General features: G+C 50.8%; 1 protein-coding gene across 1 annotated transcript in view; it reads left to right on the top strand.

Moving 5' to 3' along the window:
* The window catches only part of LOC139244104 (NHS-like protein 1), a gene marked incomplete at its 5' end in the record, with an annotated part of 30,697 nt that extends 5,863 nt beyond the window's left edge, over positions 1-24,834 (top strand). Inside the window, 5 exons of the mRNA XM_070870974.1 lie at positions 1,677-1,869; positions 10,841-10,972; positions 14,942-18,079; positions 18,802-18,919; positions 20,503-24,834. Coding sequence (XP_070727075.1) covers positions 1,677-1,869; positions 10,841-10,972; positions 14,942-18,079; positions 18,802-18,919; positions 20,503-21,262 — 4,341 coding nt within the window. The remainder of the gene's footprint in view (positions 1-1,676; positions 1,870-10,840; positions 10,973-14,941; positions 18,080-18,801; positions 18,920-20,502) is intronic.
* Positions 24,835-25,573: the final 739 nt, after the last annotated feature.

Below are 25,573 nucleotides of genomic sequence, written 5' to 3'. Positions count from 1 at the left end.
TTTTCTCATTCTCCGCTGCCTGCATTCTGCTCCCTCCATCCTGCGCAAGATATCAGACGAAGTTTGCTATTAGTAATTGATGTTTGGTGTGGGGGTGGTGTGCGGTGGTTATATTTAACTATTCACAATCTCAATTGTGAACATAACTAGGATGTGCAGTAAGCTAGCTGGTTTAAGACTGATCACTCTCACCAGCAGACTGTCCCCTGCTCCTGATCTCCCCCCCCCGACCAGTATGACCACTGGTATCGGGCTTAACAAAAAGTAACGAATGGATTGAATCGCATAGTGCCACCACACCCCCCTCCTTCCCCCCCCCCAAAATAAAACACCAACAAAAATCCTAGAATACCATAAAACAATATAGTCACCAAAAAACCCCCATGGTGCTGATTATCGGGAATAGCAGACCATCTGTACATCCAAGCTAAAAGCAGCCAGGCACTATTCTATTAGGAACAGCTCAGAACCATGCAGTAACCGGGACACTAGTTTTAAAACGAGGATGTTAGGACTGGGAAGGAAAGTCAGGGCGAGCTTTCACCCAGAGGGTATTGTGTCATGGGATAGGGGTCCCACTGCGCCTCAGCTGGTTAAGCCTCCGAGTATGTTTTCTTTATTATTCATTAGCATGATGTGGGCGTCGCTGGCTAGGCCGGCATTTATTGCCCATCCCTAATTGCCCTTGAGAAGGTGATGGTGAACCGCCTTCTTGAACCGCTGCAGTCCGTGTGGTGAAGGTACTCCCACAGTGCTGTTAGGGAGGAGTTTGACCCAGCGATGATGAAGGAACGGCGATATATTTCCAAGTCAGGCTGGAGTGTGATTTGGAGGGGAAATCGGATGCTCCTGCTGCCCTTGTCCTTGCAGGTGGTGGAGGCCGCAGGTTTGGGAAATGCTGTCGAAGTTGAGCTGTACAGAGCAGGAAGGTCCCTGATTTCAATTGCCAGGGTCACTCCAAATCTTCCTAGGCTGCCCTCCCCGATCATTATTCAGCACTCGCTCCCATCCCTCGCTGGAAGTGTGAGTGTGTGGCTATCAGATGAGGACAGGATTCGGATGTGATGCCCTCCCGCACTCACTCAGCTTACACATGAGGAATGGCCAATTGGTAAATTACATGAGGGTGACCTGTAAAGAGATAATGTCCGTTGGGGTGGGGGGGGGGGAGAGAAAATTGATGGAAATAGGAAGGAAGGAAAAACAGTTTGTGAAATGTTACCAAGGAAGGGCCATTGAACCGAAACTGTATAAATGGTGTTTGAGAAAATTGAATAGATTACTGGGGCATAACTTTAAATTAGAGCGAGGTCATTCAGGGGTTATGTCAGGAAGCAGTTCTTCACACAAAGGAAATCTGGAACTCTGTCCCCCCCAAAAAGCTGTTGAGGCTGAGGGTCAATTGAAAATGTCAAAACTGAGACCGCCAGACTTTTGTTAGGCAAGGGTATTAAGGATTATGGAACAAGGCGGGTAGATGGAGTCAAGATACAGATCAGCCATGATCTCATTGAATGTGGAACAGCTGGAGGGGCTGAATGGCCTCCTCCTGTTCCTAATGAGAGAGAATGGGATTGAGAGAGATGGTGAGAAGGGTGAGAAAATGGGGTGGGTTTGTTGGTCCGAATGATCGTTTCCTGTTCCAAAAAATGTTTTTTTCTGTGCTCTTCGTAAAGTCCACAGCTTCATCTGCAGACGAAGAAAAGCTGTTCTATTCCAGGAGATCCAAGACCCCAGTGCCCGGTGACTTGTCCGAGATTGATGTCCAGACAAACTGGACCAAGGCCCTTCCGCTGCCCACGCCAGAGGAGAGGATGCGCCAACAAGCCCAGGCAGTGCAGACTGATGTCATCCCAATAAATGTCACAGGTATGTGGTAGGGTTTAGGAAAAGCTCCTCATAAGGCAGTGGGGGAGGGGTGGAAGGGTGCCAGCATCATTACATCGCCGCCAGCAATTAGATTGAGGGATTACATAGTCTAGCACTTTGATTTCCCCGAAAATGTGCTTAATAATCATTAACAGCTTTTCGAGAGGATACTTCGGGTGAACTGCCAAATGGCATATTTGGTAAGTTAGTGGTGACATAATAGAGATACAGTATATGTGGAACTCGCTACCACATGGAGTGATAGAGGAGAATAGCATAGATGCGTTTAAGGGAAAGCAAGATAAGTACATGAGGGAGAAAGGAATAGAGTGTTATACAGTTCGGGTGAAATGAAGAGGGGTGGGAAGCGGCTGGTGTGGAACATAAACACCCCCACAGACCAGTTGAGCCCAACGGCCTGTGTCTATGCTGTAAAATTAAATGTAATTCTATGCAGTATATATAAAAAACGCACACATGCTGTAATTCTGAACTAAATGATGAAGACCGCAAGGCGTCCAAAGGAGAAAAGATAGGTTTGAAGTGAACAATGTTTCTGGTGAAGAGTCCTGCCCAAGATGCTAACCCACACACTCATAAGTAGGGAAGAGAGTGAGAGCTGCCATTTGGCCCACCTAGTCCATCCCTAGTCATAATGTCTGCCGTGCCCTCCCCCATCACAGTAACTGCTACCTCCCGGTTTCATAGAATTACACGGAACTTAACAGCTCAGAAACAGGCCATTTGGCCCAACTGCTCCATGCCGGTGTTTCTGCTCCACACGAGCCTCCTCTCACCCTACTGCATCTCACCTCATCAGCATATCCTTCTATTCCTTTCTCCTTCATGTACTTATCTAGTTTCCTCTTAATTGCATCTATGCTGTTCGCCTCAACTACTCCTTGTGGTAGCGATTTCCACATTCTTCCCACTCTCAAGGTATCACAGTGGAATTTACTTTCCCCTGTTTAGTTTTCCACACTGAGTGTCCAACGCCTGAGCCAGTGGCAGCTAACAAAAAAAAAACTCTGTGACACTCCGCCACAGAAACAACGAGGGCCAGTGCTTAGGGTTACCAGCTCTGGTTGAACGTATTCCTGGAGGTTCATCACATGACCTCCCGCCTCCAACTGCCCTGCCCTGTCAAATCTGCCTACGCAAGGTGCAGAAAAGCAGTCACAGTATCTCCATGGAATCATTGAATCACACAGCACAGAAGAAGGCCATTCAGCCCATCGTGCCTGTGCTGGCTCTTTGAAAGAGCTGTCCAATTAGTCCCACTCCCCCCGCTCTTTCCCCACATCCCTGCTATTTTTTTCCTTCAGGTATTTATCCAATTCCCTTTTGAAAATTGTTATTGAATCTGCTTCCACCACCCTTTCAGGCAGTGCCCTCCAGATCATAAAAACCAATACCTTCTCCTCGGCTGCATTTCCTCAAACTCCTTAGATTCTGTTTGTGACTAACCGTAAAAGATTTCATATCCCCAATAATTAATCCACATCTATTTCAGCTAGATCCCTTTCTCGAATAAGACCACACCTGGAGTACTGTGTACTGTTTTGGCCTCCGTACCGAAGGAAAATATACTTGCCTTAGGGGGTGCAATGAAGGTTCACTAGATTGAATACTGGGATGAGAGGGTTGTCCCCTGAGGAAAGATTGAGTAGATTGGGCCTATACTCTCTGGAGTTCAGAAGAATGAGAGGTGATCTAATTGAAACATATAAGATTCTGAGGGGGATTGACAGGGTAGATGCTGAGAGGTTGTTTCCCCTGGCTGGAGAGTCTAGAACCAGGGGGCCTAGTCCCAGCATAAGGGGTCGACCATTTAGGACTGAGACAAGGAGAAATTTCTTCACTCAGAGGATTGTGAATCTCTGGAATTCTCTGTCCCAAAGGGCTGTGGATGTTGAGTCGTTGAGTATATTCAAGGCTGAGATCGATAGATTTTTGGACTCTAAGGGAATCAAGGGATATGGCAATAATGCGGGAAAGTGGAGTTGAGGTCGAAAATCAGCCCTGTTATTGAATGGTGGAGCAGGCTTGAAAGGCCGAATGGCTTACTCCTGCTCCTATTTCCTTAAGTTCTTATAACTAGTTTATCAATTCCCCCTTCTTCTCCATCCCCTCTTCCTTCTAAGCCGTGTATTAACAAGAGTTATTAATTTCAGTTATCCAGGCCTTGAAGTGAATTCCCTTCGAGAAAATTATCAGTGTCAGCTTGGCTCCGTTGGTAACATTCTGACCTCTAGGTCAGAAGATTGTTAATGAAAGGACTTGCATTTATATAGTGCCTTTCAAGACCTAAGAACATCCCAAAGCGCTTTACAACCAATTTGAAGTGTGGTCACTGATGTAATGTAGGAAACACAGAAGCCAGTTTGCGTACAACAAACTCGCACAAACAGCAATGCAATAATGACCAGATCATCTCTTTAGTGATGCTGGTTCAGGGATAAATATTGGCCAGTACACCAGAGAAAACTCCCCTGCTTTTCTTCTAAATCGTGCCATGAAATCTTTTGCATCCACCTGAGAGAGCAGACGGTAGCCTTAGTTTAACGTATGATCCAAAAGACAGCACCTTAGGTGGGGAAATGGGTGGGAGGGTATGGGGGATGAAAGGAAGGGAACAGATGTTTCAATGCTGGCATTGTGAGATTGTACACATGTAAAAGGTGAAAACACTGAACAGACCAGTCTGGAATGAAAGAAGTTCTTGAAGCTTGTCTAAATCTGGTTTTGGGTGACAGGTTTATACTGAGAAATTGCTTTATTTCGGCTGACAAGAGAAGCTACCTTTATGTACATTAGTGGCAATGGACCCAGCTATGCTGGGTCTGGTCAGGTGATATATGGACAGCATCCCCTCTGCCACTAAGAGTTGTATCAGGTGGTTGAAATGTGAAAAAAAAAACAGCGGGACAGGGAGCATCTGTGGAGAGAGGAACAGAACATTCAGGTCAGAACTAGAAAAAGTTAAGAGATCCACTCATAGCGGAAACTAAAACTAGGGGACATAGTCTTAGAATAAGGAGCCGCCCATTTAAAACTGAGACGAGAAGAAATGCTTTCTCTCAGAGGGTTGTAAATCTGTGGAATTCTCTGCCCCAGAGAGCTGTGGAGGCTGGGTCATTGCATATATTTAAGGCGAAGACAGACAGATTTCAGATTTCTGAGCAATAAGGGAGTAAAGGGTTATGGGGAGCGGGCGGGGAAGTGGAGTTGAGGCCAAGATCAGATCAGCCCTGATACTGAATGGCGGAGCAGGCTCGAGGGGTCAAATGGCCTACTCCTGCTTCTATTTCTTATGTAACAGGATTTAAGCAGGTGCGGAGGCAGGGAAAGGGGGAGGGGAGGAAAGAACAAAAGGGAAGGTTTGGGATAGGGTGGAAGAACTGTATGGATGAAAGGAAGGGAACAGAGATTAAATGACGAAAGGGATGATGGTGCAAGGCAAAAGGAGATGGTAAAGAAAAGATGAGTCTAGAGGATGTGTAAATGGGTACAGCAGAATCATCAACAGTTGCCATGTGGAAAAAAATAGGGCAGAGATTGTGGTCTGAAATTGTTGAACTTGATGGAGGTGGTGGAATTGGCAGAGGATGATCCGTTGAACGTGGAGGCTGGTGGGGTGAAAGATGAGGTCAAGAGGAACCCTATCGTGGTTCTGTGAGGGAGGGGAAGGGATGAGAGCAGAAGAGCGGTAAATAGAACAGACACAGTTGAGGGCCATGTCGGCCATAGTAGAGGGGAATCCTCGGTTGAGAAAAAAGACACATCGGAAGCTGAAATGTGACACTGGATGATCATTTTGGAATTTACCTTTGGATTCAGAGTGTGTTTATACAGAACTTTCTCCCCAGGAGATTAAATGGGTGGGGTTATCTATGGAGCAAATAATGCATGATACATGGAGTGAGCGGGTTTAGAATCATTGCAGTTTCCCTTCGGCCCATCATGTTGCTACCGGCTCCTTGCTACAGCAGGACCATGTACAGCAGACACCTCAAGTTGCTGGAGATATATCATCACCGATGTCTCTGCAAGATCCTACAAATCCCCTGGGAGGATAAGCGCACCAACATCAGCGTCTTCATTCAAGCTAACATCCCCAGCATTACATAGAAACATAGAAAATAGGTGCATTCAGCCCTTCGAGCCTGCACCACCATTCAATATTCCCTCAGTACCCCTTTCCTGCATTCTCTCCATACCCCTTGATCTTCTTAGCCGTAAGGGCCATATCTAACTCCCTCTTGAATATATCCAATGAACTGGCATCAACAACTCTCTACGGCAGGGAATTCCACAGTTAACAACTCTCTGAGTGAAGAAGTTTCTCCTCATCTCAGTCCTAAATGGCCTACCCCTTATCCTAAGACTGTGTCCCCTGGTTCTGGACTTCCCCAACATCGGGAACATTCTACCCGCATCTAACCTGTCCTATCCCATCAGAATCTTATATGTTTCTATAAGATCCCCTCTCGCCCATCTAAACTCCAATGTATAAAGGCCCAGTTGATCCAGTCTCTCCTCATATGTCAGTCCTGTCATCCCTGGAATCAGTCTGGTGAACCTTCTCTGCACTCCCTCAATAGCAAGAACGTCCTTCCTCAGATTAGGAGACCAAAACTGAACACAATATTCCAGGTGAGACCTCACCAAGGCCCTGTACAACTGCAGTAAGACCCCCCTGCTCCTATACTCAAATCCCCTAGCTATGAAGACCAACATACCATTTGCCTTCTTCACCGCCTGCTATACCTGCATGCCAACTTTCAATGACTGATGAACCATGACACCCAGGTCTCGCTGCACCTCCCCTTTTGCCGCCATTCAGATAATATTCTGCCTTCGTGTTTTTGCCCCCAAAATGGATAACCTCACATTTATCCACATTATACTGCATCTGCCATGCATTTACCCACTCACCTAACCTGTCCAAGTCACCCTGCAGCTTCTTAACATCCCTCTCACAGCTCACACCTCACCCAGTTTAGTGTCATCTGCAAACTTGGAGATATTACACTCAATTCCTTCATCCAAATCATTGATGTATATTGTAAAGAGCTGGGGTCCCAGCACTGAGCCCTGCGGCACTCCACTAGTCACTGCTTGCCATTCTGAAAAGTACCCGTTTATCCCGACTCTCTGCTTCCTGTCTGCTAACCAGTTCTCTATCCATGTCAGTAGTATATTACCCCCAATACCATGTGCTTTGATTTTGCACACCAATCTCTTGTGTGGGACCTTGTCAAAAGCCTTTTGAAAGTCCAAATATACCACATCCACTGGTTCTCCCTTGTCCACTCAACTAGTTACATCCTCAAAAAATTCCAGAAGATTTGTCAAGCATGATTTCCCTTTCATAAATCCATGCTGACTTGGACCCATCCTGTCATTGCTTTCCAAATGCGCTGCTATTTCATCCTTAATAATTGATTCCAACATTTTCAGGCTAACCGGTCTATAATTACCCGCTTTCTCTCTCCCTCCCTTTTTAAAAAGTGGTGTTACACATTAACTACCCTGCAGACCATAGGAACTGATCCAGAGTCGATAGTTGGAAAATGATCACCAATGCATCCACTATTTCTAGGGCCACTTCCTTAAGTACTCTGGGATGCAGACTTTCAGGCCCCGGGTATTTATCGGCCTTCAATCCCATCAATTTTCCTAACACAATTTCCCGCCTAATAAGGATATCCTTCAGTTCCTCCTCCTCACTAGACCCTCGCCCCCTAGTACTTCCGGAAGGTTATTTGTGTCTGAAGACAGAACCGAAGTATTTGTTCAATTGGTCTGCCATTTCTTTGTTCCCCATTATAAATTCACCTGAATCTGACTGCAAGGGACCTACGTTTGTCTTCACTAATCTTTTTCTCTTCACATATCTATAGAAGCTTTTGCAGTCAGTTTTTATGTTCCCGGCAAGCTTCTTCTCGTACTCTATTTTCCTCCTCTTAATTAAACCCTTTGTCCTCCTCTGCTGAATTCTAAAATTCTCCCAGTCCTCAGGTTTGTTGCTTTTTCTGGCCAATTTATATGCCTCTTCCTTGGATTTAATACTATCCTTAATTTCCCTTGTTAGCCACAGTTGAGCCACCTTCCCCGTTTTATTTTTACTCCAGACAGGGATGTACAATTGCTGAAGTTCATCCATGTGATCTTTAAATGTTTGCCATTGCCTGTCCACCGTCAATCTTTTAAGTATCATTTGCCAATCTATTCTAGCCAGTTCACGCCTCAAACCATCAAAGTTACCTTTCCTTAAGTTCAGGACCCTAGTTTCTGAATTAACTGTATCACTCTCCATCTTAATAAAGAATTCTACCATATTATGGTCACTCTTCCCCAAGGGGCCTCTCACAACAAGATTGCTAATTTGTCCTTTCTCATTATACATCACCCAGTCTAGGATGGCCAGCTCCCTTGTTGGTTCCTCGACATATTGGTCTAGAAAACCATCCCTAATACACTCCAGGAAATCCTCCTCCACTGCATTGCTACCAGTTTGGTTAGCCCAATCAATATGTAGATTAAAGTCACCCATGATAACTGCTGTACCCTTATTGCATGCATTGAAGCATTGACCACACTCGATCAGCTCCGCTGGGCAGGCCACATAGTTCGCATGCCAGACACGAGACTCCCAAATCAAGTGCTCTACTTGGCAAATGAGCCAAAGGTGGGCAGCTGAAACGCTACAAGGACACCCTCAAAGCCTCCCTGATAAAGTGCGACATCCCCACTGACACCTGGGAGTCCCTGGCCAAAGACTACCCCAAGTGGAGGAAGTGCATCCGAGAGGGCGCTGAGCACCTCGAGTCTCAACACCGAGAGCATGCAGAAATCAAGCGCAGGCAGCGGAAAGTGCGTGCGGCAAACCAGTCCCACCCTCCGTTTCCCTCAATGACTATCTGTCCCACCTGTGACAGAGTCTGTGGCTCTCGTATTGGACTGTTAATCCACCAAAGAATTCACTTCAGGAGTGGAAGCAAGTCTTCCTCGATTCCGAGGGACTGCCTATGATGCTACAGCAGTCCAAGAAGGGGATGGGACATTCGACTAGCACAAAGAAAAACAAATTCACCAGCTGGCTGGCTACAAGCATTTTCTTTTTAATTCATTCTCGGGATGTGGGCATCGCTGGCAAGGCCAGCATTTATTGCCCATCCCTAGTTGCCCATGTTTGATAGAACTGAGTGTCTTGCTAAAATCTCTCATGGGTTTGAAATCATTTTTTAAATTCATTCTAGTGTTGTTCCCTCTAATTTATTTTTTTAATCTTGCGCTATCTCTTTAACATGCTTGGTTTCCTTCCTGTAAAAGCTGGTGAGCAGCCTGCGCGGGACCTCCAGACCCCTGCGTGGCCACACAGCTTAGCGGAAATGTTGCATTCTAGGGATGTAGGTGTCGTTGGGAAGGACTGCATTTATTGTCCATCACCAGTTGCCCTGAAAATAGTAGTTGATAGAGCTGAATGGCTTGCTAGGCCACTTCAGAGGGCAGTTAGGTGTCAACTACATTGGTGTGTGACTGGAGTCACATATAGGCCCAGACCGGGTAAGAATGTCAGGTTGCCTTCCCTAAAGGACAGGAGCAAACCAGTTGGGTTATTTACACCAATCCAACACTTTGTGGTCAATTTTACTGATAGCAGCTTATTATTTCCAGATACTTTAAATCTGAATTCAAATTCTTAAACTGCCACGGTGGAATTCAAACTGGATTTTTAGTCTCGGCCTCTGGAGCACCATTACACTACCAAATTAGCCTGAGTACCCCTAAGCTCAAGAAGAGGAAAGAATAAAGAATTGCATTTATATAGCGCCTTACTATGTCTTGCAGATACTTCCCTAAAACACTTCACAGCCAATGATTACTTTGATGCCATTTTGCACACAGCAAGATCCCACAAATAAAAACGCAATGACTCATTGGCTGAGGGAGGAATATTTGCCAGCCCAGGCCTCTGGGTTACTAGTTCTGTAACACAACCATTACACTCTGGAGTTCTTAAGAGGCCTTGACAGGGTAGATACTGAGAGTCTAGAACCAGGGGGTAAAGGGTCGACCATTTAGGACTGAGACGAGGAGAAATTTTTTCACTCGAGGGTTGTGAACCTTTAGAAATCTCTGCCTCAGAGGGCTGTGGCTGACTGAGATGGATAGATTTTTGGGCTATAAGGGAATCAAGGAATTGAGGATAGGACAGGAAAATAAAGTTTTTAAAAATTCATTCTCGGGATGTGGGTGTCCCTGGCAAGGCCGGCATTTATTGCCCATCCCTAATTGCCCCTGAGACGGTGGTGGTGAGCTGCATTCTTGAACCGGTACAGTCCGTGTGGTGAAGGCACTCCTACAGTGCTGTTAGGGAGTTTCAGGTTTTTCACCCAGCGCCGATGAAGGAATGGTGATATAGTTCCAAGTCAGGATGGTGTGGAACTTGGAGGTGATGGTGTTCCCAAGCACCTTCTGCCCTTGTCTTTCTAGGTGGTAGAGGTCGTGGGTTTGGGAGGTTCAGTCGAAGAAGCCTTGGTGAGTTGAGGTGGAAGATCAGCTATGATCTTATTGAATGGTGGAGGAGCCAGAAGGGGGCGTCTGGCCTTTTCCTGCTTCTAATTCTTAAGTTCTAGCATACCCCGGCATTCAAGGCTCCCCAGCCGCCATTAATTGGTCATTGTATATGGAGTTAGGTCACAGATCAGCCATGATCTCAATGAATGATGGAACAAGGCTCAAGAGTCTAAATTGCCTACTCCTGCTCCTATCCGCAGGGGTTTGAAAAAAAAAATGAGCGTCTCACTTGGCCGCTTCAGAGGGCAGTCGAGAGTCAACCAGGTTGGCGTGGGACTGGAGTCACCCGCCGGCCAAGACTCAGTGAGGGCGGCACATTTAGCGAACCAGTTGGGCAAGCGTGTGTAGTAACGGTTGCTTTGCTTGCTCTGCTGCTTCCTATCAGGGGAGAGTTTCGATCGCCAGGCCGGCACCAGGCGCTCTCTCGTCCGCTCAGAGACCGCGCTGAGGCGGCCAACGAAAATCAAACGGAGAAAGACAATCACCGGGCTGCCCGACACCATCCAGAAGGAACTAGGTATGGCTGATCAGAACTGTATTCACACCCCTCCCCTCTTCTCATCTGTGATTGTGTGTGTGCATGTGCGTGTTTGTGTGTATTTGCTAACCAGTAGTTTTCATCTGCTCCCACCAATACAGTCTGATAGCCAGCGGGGAAAAGTTCCAGTTAGAACGGTGTTGTCTGGACAGGGAATGTTTCGATTTCTCCGTGCCTTGCAGCTCTATTGGAACGTTTTGGCGATACATTTTATTTTGCCTGTCACAGGAGTTCATCCCTTCCCCCACCGCTGGCTCAGTCGGTTAAGCGCTGCCCAGAGAGGTACTGAGGTGTGCAGCATAGTAAGATCCCAAGTCCACCGCCTGCTCTGTGCTGAGCTAATTGACCACACCAGTTGGGGAGAAGGGGCACTACAATAGGCCTCAGCACCCCAGAGCTCCTAATTGGTACCCAGCCGCCCTCCCTACCCCACTGGAAAGGATGAGCGTGACAGCAGGATTGGGCTAGGGCGGGAGATGGTCGAAGAGAGAAAGCAGGGGAGAGGGAGAGATAGCGAGAGAGAAGAGGTAGCGAGAGAGTGCAGAGATAGGTGGGGAGAGAGAGACATGACAGCAAAGAAAATGAAAATCGCTGAATTTCCCTCCATAGGGCAGTGTCCTCGGCCCAACTATCTTCAGCTGCTTCATCAATGACCTTCCCTCCATCATAAGTTCAAAAGTGGGGATGTTCGCTGATGACTGCACAGTGTTCAGTGCCTAACGCAACTCCTCAGATAATGGAGCAGTCCATGCCCGCATGCAGCAAGACCTGGACGACATTCAGGCTTGGGCTGATAAATGGCAAATAACATTCTCACCACACAAGTGCCAGGCAATGACTATCCCCAACAAGCGAGAGTCTAACCGCCGCCTCTTGACGTTCAACAGCATTACCATCGCCGATTGCCCCACCATCAACGTCCTGAGGGTCACCATTGACCAGAAACTTAACTGGACCAGCCACATAAATACTGTGGCAACAAGAGCAGGTCAGAGGCTGGGTATTCTGTGGTGAGTGTCTCACCTCCTGACTCTCCAAAGCCTTTCTACAAGGCACAAGTCAGGAGTGTGATGGAATACTTTCCACTTGCCTGGATGAGTGCGGTTCCAACACTCGAAGCTCGATATCATCCAGGGCAAAGCAGCCTGTTTGATTGGTCCCATCACCACCTTAAACAGTCACTCCCTCCACCACCGGCGCACCGTGGCTGCAGTGTGTACCATCTACAAGATGCACTGCAGTAACTCGCCAAGGCTTCTTCGGCAGCACCTCCCAAACCCGCGACCTCTACCACCTAGAAGGACAAGGGCAGCAGGCGCATTGGAACCCCATTACCTCCAAGTTCCCCACCATCCTGACTTGGAAGTATATCGGTGTTCCTTCATCGTCGCTGAGCCAAAATCCTGGAACTGCCTCCCTAACAACACTGTTGGGAGTACCTTCACCACACGGACTGTGGCGGTTCAATAAGGCGGCTCACCACCACCTTCTCAGGGACTAGGGATGGGCAATAAATGCTGGCCTTGCCAGTGACACCCACATCCCATGAACTAATATTTTTTTTAATTAGTTGAGTTATTTTATCCCAGACTATCGTCGATGATTAAATCTTTTTTTCCTTGATCCTTAATCCTACTGAACGATGTTTTAATCCATAATTTGGGATTGTTCATGAGTTGTAGCCAGATTGAGGAGAGCCTTGTTCTCCATGTAAAAGGTGACCTTATACAGCTGCTCCACAAAATGTGCTTTTAATGTCTGCCGCTTGTTTGGGTCGCACAGCCTGGTTTGTATGTCAGCACCCCACTTTCATATCACTAAAACTGCTCCCTTATCCTGAAGACAGGTCACAAAGCCCCATGACCTGGGCCTACAATTCTCGCGCAGGGATGCGGGAGGCAGATTTAAAAGCCACAACGCAAGGGCAGGCAGGCTCTCGGAATGTTCTCTCTCAGTTTTATTTTACTTTAAATTTGCTATGCTCGCACCGAATCTTTGTCAGTCTTACAGCTGGTGAGCGGCCTGCGCGTGACCCCTCGATCGCCGCGCAGCCTTGGTGGAACGTTGGTCACCCACAATCCAAATAAAACGAGCTCAATACCCACCAGCCCTTGAACTTTGGGATAACCAGCAGTTTGGGGAGGTCAAAGGTCGGGATGCAGACCAGCGGCCATATTGTGCGTCACGCCCAAGTCTTCCCCCTGACGTGACCTCGAGCAGCGGGAGAATGTCCAGTCGGGCTGACTCACAAGACAGTGTCTCGTGTTGTGCCTCCCCACCCCCGTGTTATCTGTTTGCCCTCACTGTAACTAATAGCTTGTTGCTAAGTTTTAGCTCTTGGGAAAAGATTGCACTTACGCCCAATAGGCAGCTTGTGCAACAGTTCTAAATTGTCCCCAGCCACAAACTGTCCCCAGCAGCAGGGCACCAATTGGGACACTGCAACAGGCCTCAGGATCTTCCCCTGCCCCTCATCAATACTACTGATCAAAGTGGTCTCTCTACATGCAGCCCTGGTTTGGAGGGACCCAGTCTACCATTGCACTGCTGAGTGTTTCACATAAGAAATAGGAGCAGGAGCCCTTCGAGTCTGCTCCGCCATTCAGTAAGACCATGGCTGATCTTCTACCTCACCTCCACTTTCGTGCACTATCCCCATATCCCTTGATTCCCTTAATATCCAAAAATCTACACAACCTCGTTTTATTTTCTCTTTGTTGTTGTGATGCCAGCGTTGCCGGCAAGCCCCTCGTTTGTTGTCCATCCTTCGATAGTGATGGTGGCTTTACAACTGTGTGACTCGCAAGGCCATTGAAAGTCAACCACGTAGTGTGGGACTGGAGTCACGTGCAAAGCCAGACAGGGTCACGTGTAGGTGAACCAGTTGGTTTTTTACGACAATCTGAGTTTTCATACTCATTTTCTGGTACTAGCCCACACATTACCAGATTGTATTCCATTTATTTTCCACAACATCCAGTACCATAAGGGAATTAAGGATTACGGGGAGCGGGCGGGTAAGTGGAGCTGAGTCCACGGCCAGATCAGCCATGATCTTGTTGAATGGCGGAGCAGGCTCGAGGGGCTAGATGGCCTACTCCTGTTCCTAATTCTTATTAACCACTCCGCTCCTGCAACTTGCATCTTTCAGCCTCCAGCCTTTGGAAATCTGGTCAGTTTTGTCTTTTGTCTTCCAAACTCATATCCTCTCCATCACTAAAAGCACCTCCTTCCATCTCTCTAGCATCTTCCGTCTCCACACCCCTGCCTTAGCTTATCTGCTGCTGTAACCTTGCCTTTGTTACCTCTAGACGTGACTATTCCAGTGCACTCCTGCTCGATCTTCCACCCTCAATTTGAGGCCATCCAAACTTGGGCCTGCATCCTAACTCTCATCAAGTCCCGTTCACCCATCACCGCTGTGCTTTATGATCTACATCGACTCCCTCAAAGGAACACCTCGCTTTTTAAAAATTCTCATCCTTGCTTACAAATTCCTCCATAGCCTCACCCCTCCCCATCTCTGTAACCCCCTCCCGCCCCACAACCCTCCGAGATCTCTGTGCTCTTCCAATTGTGGCCTCTTGGGCATCCCCGATTATAATCGCTCCACCATTAGTGGCCGTGCCTTCAGCTGCCTAGGCCCTAAGCTCTGGAATTCCCTCCCTAAACCGCTCCAACTCTCCACCTTTAAGACGCTCCTTATAACCTACCAATGTACTACTGATATCTCCGTGGCTTGGTGTCAAATTACGCTCCAGTAAAGCACCGTGGGACGTTTTACTCCATTGAAGGTGTTGTATAAGCTGCACAAATTATAGAAACGTTGCTTTAAATGTTTGTTCCATAAAAGGCCTCTTGGCAACTCGTGTGTTCACTGAGCTTTTCTCAGCTGTGGTTATATATATATATATATATCTATATGCTTTTGTTTTTAATTGTTGACAGGTACCGGGCAGACCCCGGTCAGAGGTCACTCCATCGTCCTACCGGGCCAGTATTCCACCATGAGCCGCCTGGAGAGCAGCAATAACGCCAGGGGGCGGTCAGCCACCAAGGACTCCTCCTGCCAGACCGACGAAGTCAAGGTGGTGCCACCATCCGTCCGGAGGATCCGGGCGCAGAAGGGGCATGGCATCGCGGCCCAGCTCTCCAGCTCGTCGGGCAACATGTCGACTGCCAGCGATGGGGCCGGCACTCTCCGCCCCAACGGAGACCTGCGTTTCCACAGCCTGCCGCGACCGGGAGCCAGGGTCTCGCTGCACGCGCTGGACTACGCCCGCTGCGCCGTCGGCAAGTCGGAGGAGTCGTTCGGCACGCTGCCCGGGCGCGTGGGCAAGCTGCGAGTGGACGGCTCGGCGATCCAGCCCAGGACGGGCGCTCTGCCCAGGCCAAAGTCCCAGGAGATGCGAAGCCGCCAGGCCGCCACCGAGGAGATCGCCGGGCCGGCACGGGCGGTCTCGCCCCGTGCCGCGCGCTCCACCCGGCTCATCGCCCACGCCACGCTGTCCTCCACGGCCGAGGTGGTGGCCATCCGAACCGCGCGGGGCCGGGGCGGGTCCTCGCCGCCGCGCTGCCCCATCCCCGCCCCCCTGGGTGGCACCGCCGGCCAGCGGGAGGAGCACCACTCCTCCAGCGGTAACTGGAGCGGCAGCAGCGGGGGCGGGGGCGGGGGCGGCTCAGCCCGGCACTCCCCGACCTCCGACACCATCCCACCCCCCTCCCTCAGTGACTCAGCGGTCTCCCTCACGCCAGGCCCGGGGGCCGAGCTTCCGGATCCGTACCGCGCCCGCGAGGCTGGCGGGAAGGTCAGCTCTGCCCAGGCGTCGCGGCTGGAGAACGGCAGCGGCCGTGTGTCCGAGCACTGGGCGTGCGGGACGCCGGTGACCAACCACTACCCCCCGGGGGCACGGGTTGTGACCTCAGGCTGCCGGGCACCCGGCTGTCACGCCGACAGCGGTTCGGACCTCCCCCTCCCTCCACCCCCGACGACTGAGGCGAACTGGAGCTCCCCGTACCCGGAGGCGCACTTTGCGCCTGCGGAGGTTGCGGCCGGGACGCGCGGCGAGGGCAAAGGTCGGCGGGGCCTCGACGGCCGGCCCGACTACAGCGACCGCTCCCTCGGGCGCAGCATATCGCTGAAGAAGACCAAGAAGCCGCCCCCGCCCCCCGCCCGCACCGACTCGCTGCGCAAGAAGGCCAAGGGCGGCCGTCCCGTGCTCAGCGAGTCACTCATCGCCACCCTCCAGCGCACGCTGGAGGTCAACCTCAAGTGCCGGGACAGCCCGCCGGCCTCCCCCGTCCCCTCCCCCGCCGACCCGTGGGTCATGCGGCCCCGCAGCCAGAGCAGCGCGAGCGCGGGGGGCGGCAGCAGCCACAGCAGCAGCCGTTCCACCGCCGCCAGCAACGCTTACTCCACCGGCGCCGCGACTCCGTCCCAGAGCGAGACCAGCAGCCTGCGCTCCGAGTACGGCGACCCCTGGGCCTACTACACCGACGGGGTCGGCGGGAGGGCTGAGGACGAGGGTCCTCGGGCCGGCGCCTGGGAGTACACGCCCGACCACCTGCCGCGGGCCTGCGCTCCGCACGCGCCCAGCAGCCCGGCCAAGCCGAAGAGCTCGTCCCCCGACAAGTCCCACGGCGTGACTTCGCCGTCGAGCGGCTACTCGAGCCAGTGCAACACGCCCACCATGTTGAACCCAGCCCCCGTGTTCTTGCGGCAGGTGTCACCGGGGCCCACCAAGCCGAAGCCCAAGGTTCCCGAGCGCAAGTCCTCACTGCTGTCCTCCGTGTCGACCTCGTCGTCGTCCGCGTCCCTCTCCTCAAACGCTTCCGATTCCCGGCACCAGGGGGCAGACACGAGAGCCGCTTCCTCGAACGCTCCTCCAGTGTTGTTGATTGTTCCTAACCTTCACCCTCCCCCTCTGCCCATGTTACCCCCTCCTGCTCCCCCTCTGCCCACGTCACTCCCTGCGGCTCCCTCTCTGCCCACGTCACTCCCTGCGGCTCCCCCTCTGGCTCCCCCTCTGCCCACGCCACCCCCTCCGGCTCCCCCTCTGCCCACGTCACCCCCTCCTGCTCCCCCTCTGCATCCCGAGGCTCTCAAGTGCTCGAAGCCGCCCCCGCGCTCGTCCGCCCGCGGCTGCGTGGAGGAGCCCAAGGCCCCGGCCGACCAGGATCAGGCACGCAAGCCAGCGATGGGCCTGCCCCTCATCACACCCCAAGCTCTGCAGATGGTTCAGCTGAAGTCCATTAGGAGGAACGACCAGGCCAAGCCCCCGAGGCAGGTGGAGGAGCCGCAGCCCAGGCCGAAGCTGCCGGATAAACCAGAACTGCCGCTTTCTCCGCCGCCACATAAACTGGCTGTGCTTCAGCGTCCTTTGTCCCTTCGCAGGTTTCCCAAACGCCAACGCGAGGCCACCACAGTGACCGCCAAAGTGCCGGTGGCTCCCGGCAGCGACCTGGCGCTCGGCTCCAAAAACAAGTTTGGCAGCGTGAATGGACCTGAACCATTAGCACTCTCAAACGCACATGAGGAAGTGGCCAAAAGCAAGCTCGAGCCCACAGTGGAGCCGCTGCCCTATAGCTCTACTCACACTGCCCAAAGCAATGGCACCGATTCCAGGATTGATATCGGGCAAGCTCTAGAGAGGGCACTGCCACCCGAAAAGCCTAACGCCAAATCGCCCAGCAAAATGCCGCCACCGATCGCCAGGAAACCCAAGTTGAGTCTGCTTGTCCCACCGTCACCATGGAATTTGGTAACTCAAGAGAGACAGGGTCCGCCCATTGTGGAATCAGCAGCAGAGGCCACAGCTGCCACTACAGTATCTGTTCGGATCAACGGAGACCAACCATCGCCCCAGAACGTGGATGAGGCGGACTCTGGCAGCTCCGATCCTGTCGGGAGATCTGAGGACACAGTGCGGCACGAGGCATGGGAAGCCGATCAGAGGGATGCGGAGCAGCTGTCGGAGGAAAGCTGGGAAAATCCCAGTGTGCAAGAAGAACAGGCAACAGACAGCTCAAGCACTTGTGATAGTATGGAAGAGAACAGCACAATAACTTGCCAAGATGATGAAATGAGTAAGAATTATAACACATTTATTTTCCTGTTCTTCGCCCCTCCCCTTCTGTCCCCCCTCCTCTCCACTCCACTCCACTCCCTCCCTTGTCCTGCCCTACCAGCCCTTTCTTTCTCATGCCTGCCTATTCCATTCCCCTCATTCCTTCCCCATGCCCCTCCCTTCCCCATGCCCCTCCCTTCCCCATGCCCCTCCCTTCCCCATGCCCCTCCCTTCCCCATGCCCCTCCCTTCCCCATGCCCCTCCCTTCCCCATGCCCCTCCCTTCCCCATGCCCCTCCCTTCCCCATGCCCCTCCCTTCCCCATTCCCCTCCCTTCCCCATGCCCCTCCCTTCCCCATGCCCCTCCCTTCCCCATGCCCCTCCCTTCCCCATTCCCCTCCCTTCCCCATTCCCCTCCCTTCCCCATTCCCCTTCCACTCTTTCCTCCTCCATTCCCGACCCCTCCTTAGGGTGGACAAATATGAGGGGTTGTTACAGTTTTATAGAGTTGATGGAGGATATCGGGGGGCAGCAGACTGCTATAAAAGTGATACAGTACAAGTGGGAATGTTAGTGTTTAGAGGGTGTAAGAATTTATAGAGTTTAGGAATAGGATGGGGTGTAAGAGTGTTGTAGGGTTTACGGGGCGAGGGCGTGTAAGAGGGTTATAGATGACGGGTGGTACTTCACTGTGGTGTCTGCACCTTTCAGTGGCTGGAGTTTAAATTCTGGTCTTTGACAGGTGATGTGTTTGAAGCCAGTTCCTCCACCCTTACAAACAGCAACGGAGAGAGTGGTGAAGATCCGAGCACTCCCAGCCGGCTCAGGACAACTGAGGACTTGTTTGCAGCGATTCACAGGTACTGACTGGAGTGCGAGGTCTTTGCACTGTGATCGAATGAGTCTCAATCTGAGGTCAATGGCCAAGGTTTCTTTTTGTTTATTGCCTAAAGTTTGATTTGACGTCTTTCCTGCCCTTTGGATATGTGGGGCGCGGGGTGTTAGTTAAGTACGACTAGTGATTCACCTGGAACTTGTGTGATTGCCCTGAGGGGCACCACATGGGCTAAATGCGGCCTGTGGAAGCTCCTTCTGGGTCCTGCCTCTCTGATTAGCTTTGGAATGTTAGCGGCAGGAATTTCCTGGTGGTGAGGAAGGCACCCTCACCTCAGAGGAAACCCCGCTAAAGCCACATAAGTGGGGTTTAGTCCGAAGTTACGGCAGCTGATCGAGAAAACCCCCCCACCCAAAATCTCCCAATCAGGAAGTGGCTTTTCTCTCCCTCCTGGGCTTTAAGAAGGGAAACCTTCCGAGTGTACCTTGGAACCTTAATTTTGTGAGGTCTCACCTGTGGGTCCATGAATCCTTTTTATGTTTCTGGGGGTCTGATATTGTTCTGGGCATGAGGTAACTCACTCTTGGGTTGTACGTGGTAAGGTGGGGGTGGGTGGGAGGTTGTGTTTGCATAATTATAGGTGGCCTACTCACTCAAGAGCGGGTACAGCATGGAATTTGTTACCACATGGACTGGTTGCGGCGATGCCTTTAAGTGGAAGCTAGATAAACATATTGAGGGAGAAAGGAATAGAAAGATATGCTGAAATAATTAGCTGAAATAGGGTGGGAGGAGGCTCATGTGGAGCATAGCCCAGTTGGCCTATTTCTGTGCTGTAAATTCTATGCAAGGGCAGCCCTTTTCTCAGCTAGATGACACAGCACAGAAGGAGGCCATTCAGCCCATCGAGCTTGTGCCAGGAAAGAGCTCTCCAATTAGTCCCACTCCACCTGCTCTTTCCCCATAGCGCAGCAAATTTTTCCCTTTCTAATATCTTTGAATGGTGATCATCTACATCTATCTATCTCTCGATATATATCTATCTCTTTATTTACTCTCTAGCTCCCTCTATTCTGTCTATCTATCTCTATAGCTATCTATCTAAGGAAATACCCTTGGCTCTCTCCTATGGCTTCCGGTTAAGCAACGCCTTGATTTCAAAATTCTCATCCTTATTTTTAAATCCCTCTATGGCCTTGCCCTCCCTATCTGTAATCTTCTCCAGCTTCACAACCCCAGAGATGCCTGCACTCCTCTAATTCTGCCCTCTTGAGCATCCCTGATTATAAATCGTGGCAGTGTCTTCTGTTGCCTGGGTCCCAAGCTTTGGAACTCCCTGCCTAAACCTCTCTTTCCTCCTTCAAGATGTTCCTTAAAACCTATCTCTTTGACCAAGCCTTTGGGTCACCTGCTCTAATTTTGACTTATGTGGCTTGGTGTCAATTTTTTATCTCCCGTGAAGCTACGTGGGATGTTTCAAGACGTTAAAGGCGCTATATAAATACGAGTTGTTGTTTTATATCTCTATCCCGTTCTTTATCAATGCTAATATGTTTACATGTCTAACAATAAAGGAGAAAGTTTTAAGATTGTATTTTGCACCTTTAGGTCCAAAAGGCGGGTTCTGGGCCGGAAAGATTCCGAGGACGAGCTCAACAGGACGCTGTCTCCTTCACCCCCCGTCACGCCCACGGGAAGCATCCCCAGCCCGGGCCCCCTGAGGCAGGTGGGCTTCATCCAGAGGGGCCTGCGCAAATCCAGCACCAGCAGCGACAGCTTCAAGGCCCTGCTGCTGAAGAAGGGCACCCGGCCGGAGACAGGCTGCCGCATGTCGGCGGCCGAGATGCTGAGGAGCAGCGACCCCAGGCAGCGGCCGGCCGAGCTCCCCGTGTCCGATTGCCGGTCGCCGGGGCAACGGGGCCGCAGCCCCCGCGAGGAGTGGGCCTGGCACGAGGGCCCGGTGCCCAGAGGCGCAGGGCCGGCGGGATTCCGGCACGGACGCTCGCGGACGCCCCCCTCGGCCGCCAGCAGCCGCTATGGCGGGCGGCTCCACCTCCACCGTCTCCACAGCAGCCCCATGACCGTCATCTGCGAGGGGGAGGCCGAGGCCTCGGAGGCCGTCGCTGACGACGGGCGGCGCCGCAGCGAGGGCGACATCAGCAGCAGCAGCGGCGGCGGCCTGGAGGCGCCGGCCAAGCGGGAGCCAATGGGAACGCCGGAGCCCAATGGCCTTTGCGGTCACGTGGACTCGGGCCCCGCCGCCTGGAAGTTTCGAGACTCGTCGCGTGGGGCAACGGAGCTCTGCTCGGCCCAGCGTGGCTCCGGCACTTTAACACCAGAAGGTGCGAACCAGGACTGGGACTCATGAAAGACACGCCCTCGACAAAAGAACACACCCAAACACAGACTGGTTTTATTCCCCAACTTTTTAATTTTCGTTTTTAAGTGCGAACACGGTGCGAGGGCCGACCGAGAGCGAAAGCCAGCCGAGGAGAGAAGCCGAAAGAGACAAGGCCCCGCCCTGTTGGACGGGCTGAGCAGTGCAAATGGGGCGGGCAGAGTCAGCCATGTGTTGCAAAGAAAGAATATGCATTTCTCTCGCTCCTTTCATCACCTCAGGGCACCTCAAAGCGCTTTACAGCCAATGACAGAAAGACTTGAATAAAAACTGGACATGCTCGGCGGGTCAGGCAGCAGATGTGGAAGAGAGAAACAGAGTTAATGTTTCAGGTCGATGACTTTTCGTCGACTTGCATTTATATAGCGCCTTTCACCACCTCAGGATGTCCCAAAGTGCTTTACAGCCAATGAAGTACATTTTAGAAGTGTTGCAATACAGGGGAAAAGAACTCCTTCGCTCGGTGGGAAACAGTCGCGGAGGACGTGAGCGAAAGCGCTTGTTGCGCATTAACTGTGTAGCCTGACGCCTTTCGTTGTGTCTTTATATTTTTGTGATTAAGGTGGGCTCAAGGCTGCGAGATGGAATGGAGGTTGTAGGGAGAAGCTGTGAGATGGCAAGGGGAAGGTGGCTTTGGAATCTGGTGTCGATGGAGAGAAGAGTTGGAAGAGAGAGGAGAAGCAAAAAAAGAAACACTACAGAGAGAGGGCGAGGAGGCGGAGAGGTTTTTGATGTCTTCAGAAAGGTTTTTTTTTGTGGAAAATATTTATTTCCCTTTTGGTGAATTTTCTAAGTGGAGCTGAGGTAGAGTGACTTGCACTGTTAGTGAATAGACAGGTTCTGGGAGAGGGTGCTGACTGTGCAGGTCAAGGTCAGCTCGAGGTCTATGCTCTGAAATTGGACAATGTAATGGAGGCTTGGTGTCCCGTGGCCTCCAGCTGGTCCTTGCCCCTCTACAGCCTCCATCCCTTAGTAACGGAAGGAAGGAAATAGTAAGTAGTGTAAATGGAGGGTCCGTGTAGTCTTTAGCAATAAAAGCTGAGGTAGTATATGTGGGTTAAAAGAAAGTCCAGCTCTTGCGCCCTTAGAAACATAGAAATCAACAGCGCAGAAGGAGGCCATTTCGGCCCATCGTGTCCGCGCCGGCCGACAAAGAGCCACACGGCCCTCGGTCAGCAGCCCTGAAGGTTACATATAATGTGCAAATGTGGCACCCAGGATGACACCAAGCTATTCAGACCAGGAGGGTCTCTGGTTTGATGCCCGGTCCGTGCTCAAGTTAGTGCAGCCAGCACAGAAGCTTAAGTGTCCCCGAGGTGGGTGGGGTGGGGGGTTGATAAAACGGTCATCTGGAATTGCCGCTTCTGATTGGGACTCCGCCTGGAGAGGGCAGCAGGCTCCGGTCGGGCCACCAGGCTCCCTCACAGCCTGCCAGCCACGCCAACATTCACAATGCAGGGCCGCCCGCAGCGGCCAACTGGCTGGGGTGCCCACCACCCGTGAGACTGTACAGCAGACGTGAGTCACTCACTGCCTTCAGGAGAGGAGAGGAACTCGGAAGGGGGGGAAGAAAATGAAGGATGCACAACAGGGCCCTGTTGCGATTCAGATGTTCCACTCAATTTAATACAAATTACTTTTGACTTCCCTCTCCCAACCCTCCCACATTTGTCTTATTTTTCTCTGTTGTCACTGAATTAGTAAAACTAACCAGCTAGGTTAATGATGCAGCTTCACAGATCCTGCATTGAAGAAAGCCCAGTTGATTCAATAGCAGCCCACTTATAACTACAAGCCCACTGTCCTGGCCTTAGCCCACCTCCCTGACGACCAACCAGGGTGCCTACGGTGATCCCAGCCTGAATCAATGGTACATGGTGTCACTGGTACAGGTGCATCATTAACACTACCCCTGACCAAACCCATGGGACCCAGACTTGACTCCTGTACCAGGGTCGGTACCAGTGTTGGAGTCCAGCCATGTGTGCAGTCATGGACACACACTGCAAGAATGGGTAGAAGCTGTGGAAACGAGCCGGCCTATTTATTGGTTTGGTTCAGTACTGATGTTCGGCGACGGGATCTCAACAGCACATTCCAAGTAGCGCCTGGTCTCCATGTCTGCCTTCCTCAGGGTCCAGCTCCATATAGAAGTGCTGACTGGGGAGGTGCCTCAACACTTGTCACGTTAACTGCCTCCTCCACACAGTCTGCTGAAAACACTTTACAGTTCCAGCGTCTCCACTTCCTGTCTAGCATTCTCACCTGCCCCGTCCCATCTCCGCCTTTCTCCGGGTCTGCAGATTCCAAGGTGCCTTATCGACCGAGGCTGCCACTGAACACCAGTCCTGCACGTCACTCTCCTTCCGCTAACACAATGTCGTGTAACCCACGGGGAGGTTGAGGCCGAGCTGCCATTTTCGCGAGGCTAGTGACAGGGTGGCGCAAATTGTCCAGCAACTTGTGGCGATTCGCACTTCACGGGGTATCTCTTCCTCGCCACAAGTTCTGGACAATTTACACACTAATGACTGCGAGCGGCATTAAACCCGCCATTATTTTGGCAGTAAAATCGACTGTTGATTCCAAAATTGACATTTCAGAGTCCGAACTCTGTCAACAGTGGATGTCAAATGGAAACTGAACTCCTTGATGGTTTAGTGGGCAAATGGTGCGGTATCCAGGTTCAATCTGAGTTAGCTGATACAAGATGGGGTCGCGCTATAGTTGATCTGAGCGGTGTCCCCAGCACCAGTGAGGGGAGCAAACGAGGCAAGATTCCTGCTCCTAATTGCTAGCCCAGTATGTGCATGTCTGGATGTTGGATGGGGTGCAGGATTGAGCTGTGATGCCTCTCACAGTCGAACGGCCCACTGATACTCAATGCTAAAACATATGACTACTTGGATACAGTAGAGAAGAGTGAGCATCAATGGGGAGGGGAAAACAGAGAGGTCGGCGGGAAAGAGAGTGAGGGGCGTAGGCAGATTGGTTAATTGTTGATCGAGACAATATCGCAGATAGAAATCTGACTTGAATATTCTAAATCCTGTGATACTTGCTGACATTCAGTTACCAAAGATAGTCTTTTCTAAAAAGAAAAATTGCCTGCAGTATTTTTCGAGAAACCTACAGAGTTTAAAAAAAAATAAAGATAACCTTGTGATTTTGTGTAATGTCGCACAAGCAAAGCCTTACATAGTAAGTTAAAGCGAGGCACACACACAGGCACCAAAGTCAGAAACCAATTGGACTTGACCAACGGAAGAGATGTTTCTTCCTTGCAGTTCGCCCTTTATATACTGTTTGTACGTGTACAGAGATTGTAAAATGGCCTCTTTTTTTGGGATTCCCTTTGTAAACATACGTTTTGGAAATTTGTACATTTTAGTATTTTGTTTTTTTAAATTGAAAGTTTGTAGATTATTTATTTTAGTACAGAGACAGAGAGAGGGGCTTGCTCCTTTCCTCCCTGTCTCTACTGTGTCTTGTGTCTGCTTTTATTGGGGAAGGACGGTGGGAGGGACGGAAGGAGGGAAGGAGGGAGGGAGGGAGGGAAGCTTCCTTTTTTGTCCCGGGTGGGGACGTACTGGAAACACTGAGGCCTTTCAGAATGCCTTTTCTTTTTGTAGATGGAAGGATTATTACGGATGCCGTGTTTTCACACTTGAAATAAAACAAGATTTTCAGCTCATCTGCATAACTCTCAAAACATTCTTTCACACAAACAAATAGTGGCTTACCAATGCAATCTCTCTCGGGTTTTAATATATCCCAGAATTTGACTTCGCTTTATTTTCACTAATGAATCACATGGTAAATATTGCTCAATGTGCTAAAAGAAGGAACTTGCATTTATATAGCATCTTTCACGACCTCAGCACATCTCAAAGGGCTTCACCGCCAATGAACTACCTTTTGAAGTGTCATCACTGTTGTAAATGTAGGAAACAGGGCAGCCAATGTGCTCACTACAAGGTGCCACAAACAGCAATGTGATAATGACTAGATCATCTGGTTCCTTTAGTTGGTTGAGGGATAAATATTGGTCAGGACACTGGAGAGAACTCCCCTGCTCTTCAAAATAATGCCATATATCATTTACGTCCACCTGAGAGGGAAGGTGGGACCTCGATTTAATGTCTCAGCCACAAGAGATCAACTCTTGACAGTGCCCATAGTTGAACTACCTGCCAATGCACGATATCTGGCCTCAAGTGAACAATGACCGTGTGAGTGAGGTACTCGGTATCTGTCCCCACCATTACTAATGTCACCTAC

The sequence above is a fragment of the Pristiophorus japonicus genome, unplaced genomic scaffold (assembly GCF_044704955.1).
Source record: "Pristiophorus japonicus isolate sPriJap1 unplaced genomic scaffold, sPriJap1.hap1 HAP1_SCAFFOLD_2038, whole genome shotgun sequence".
In the NCBI taxonomy this organism is placed as follows: Eukaryota; Metazoa; Chordata; class Chondrichthyes; family Pristiophoridae; genus Pristiophorus; species Pristiophorus japonicus.
The sequence above is the reverse complement of the archived record's forward strand: the minus strand, read 5'-3'. Positions and strand labels throughout refer to the sequence as shown.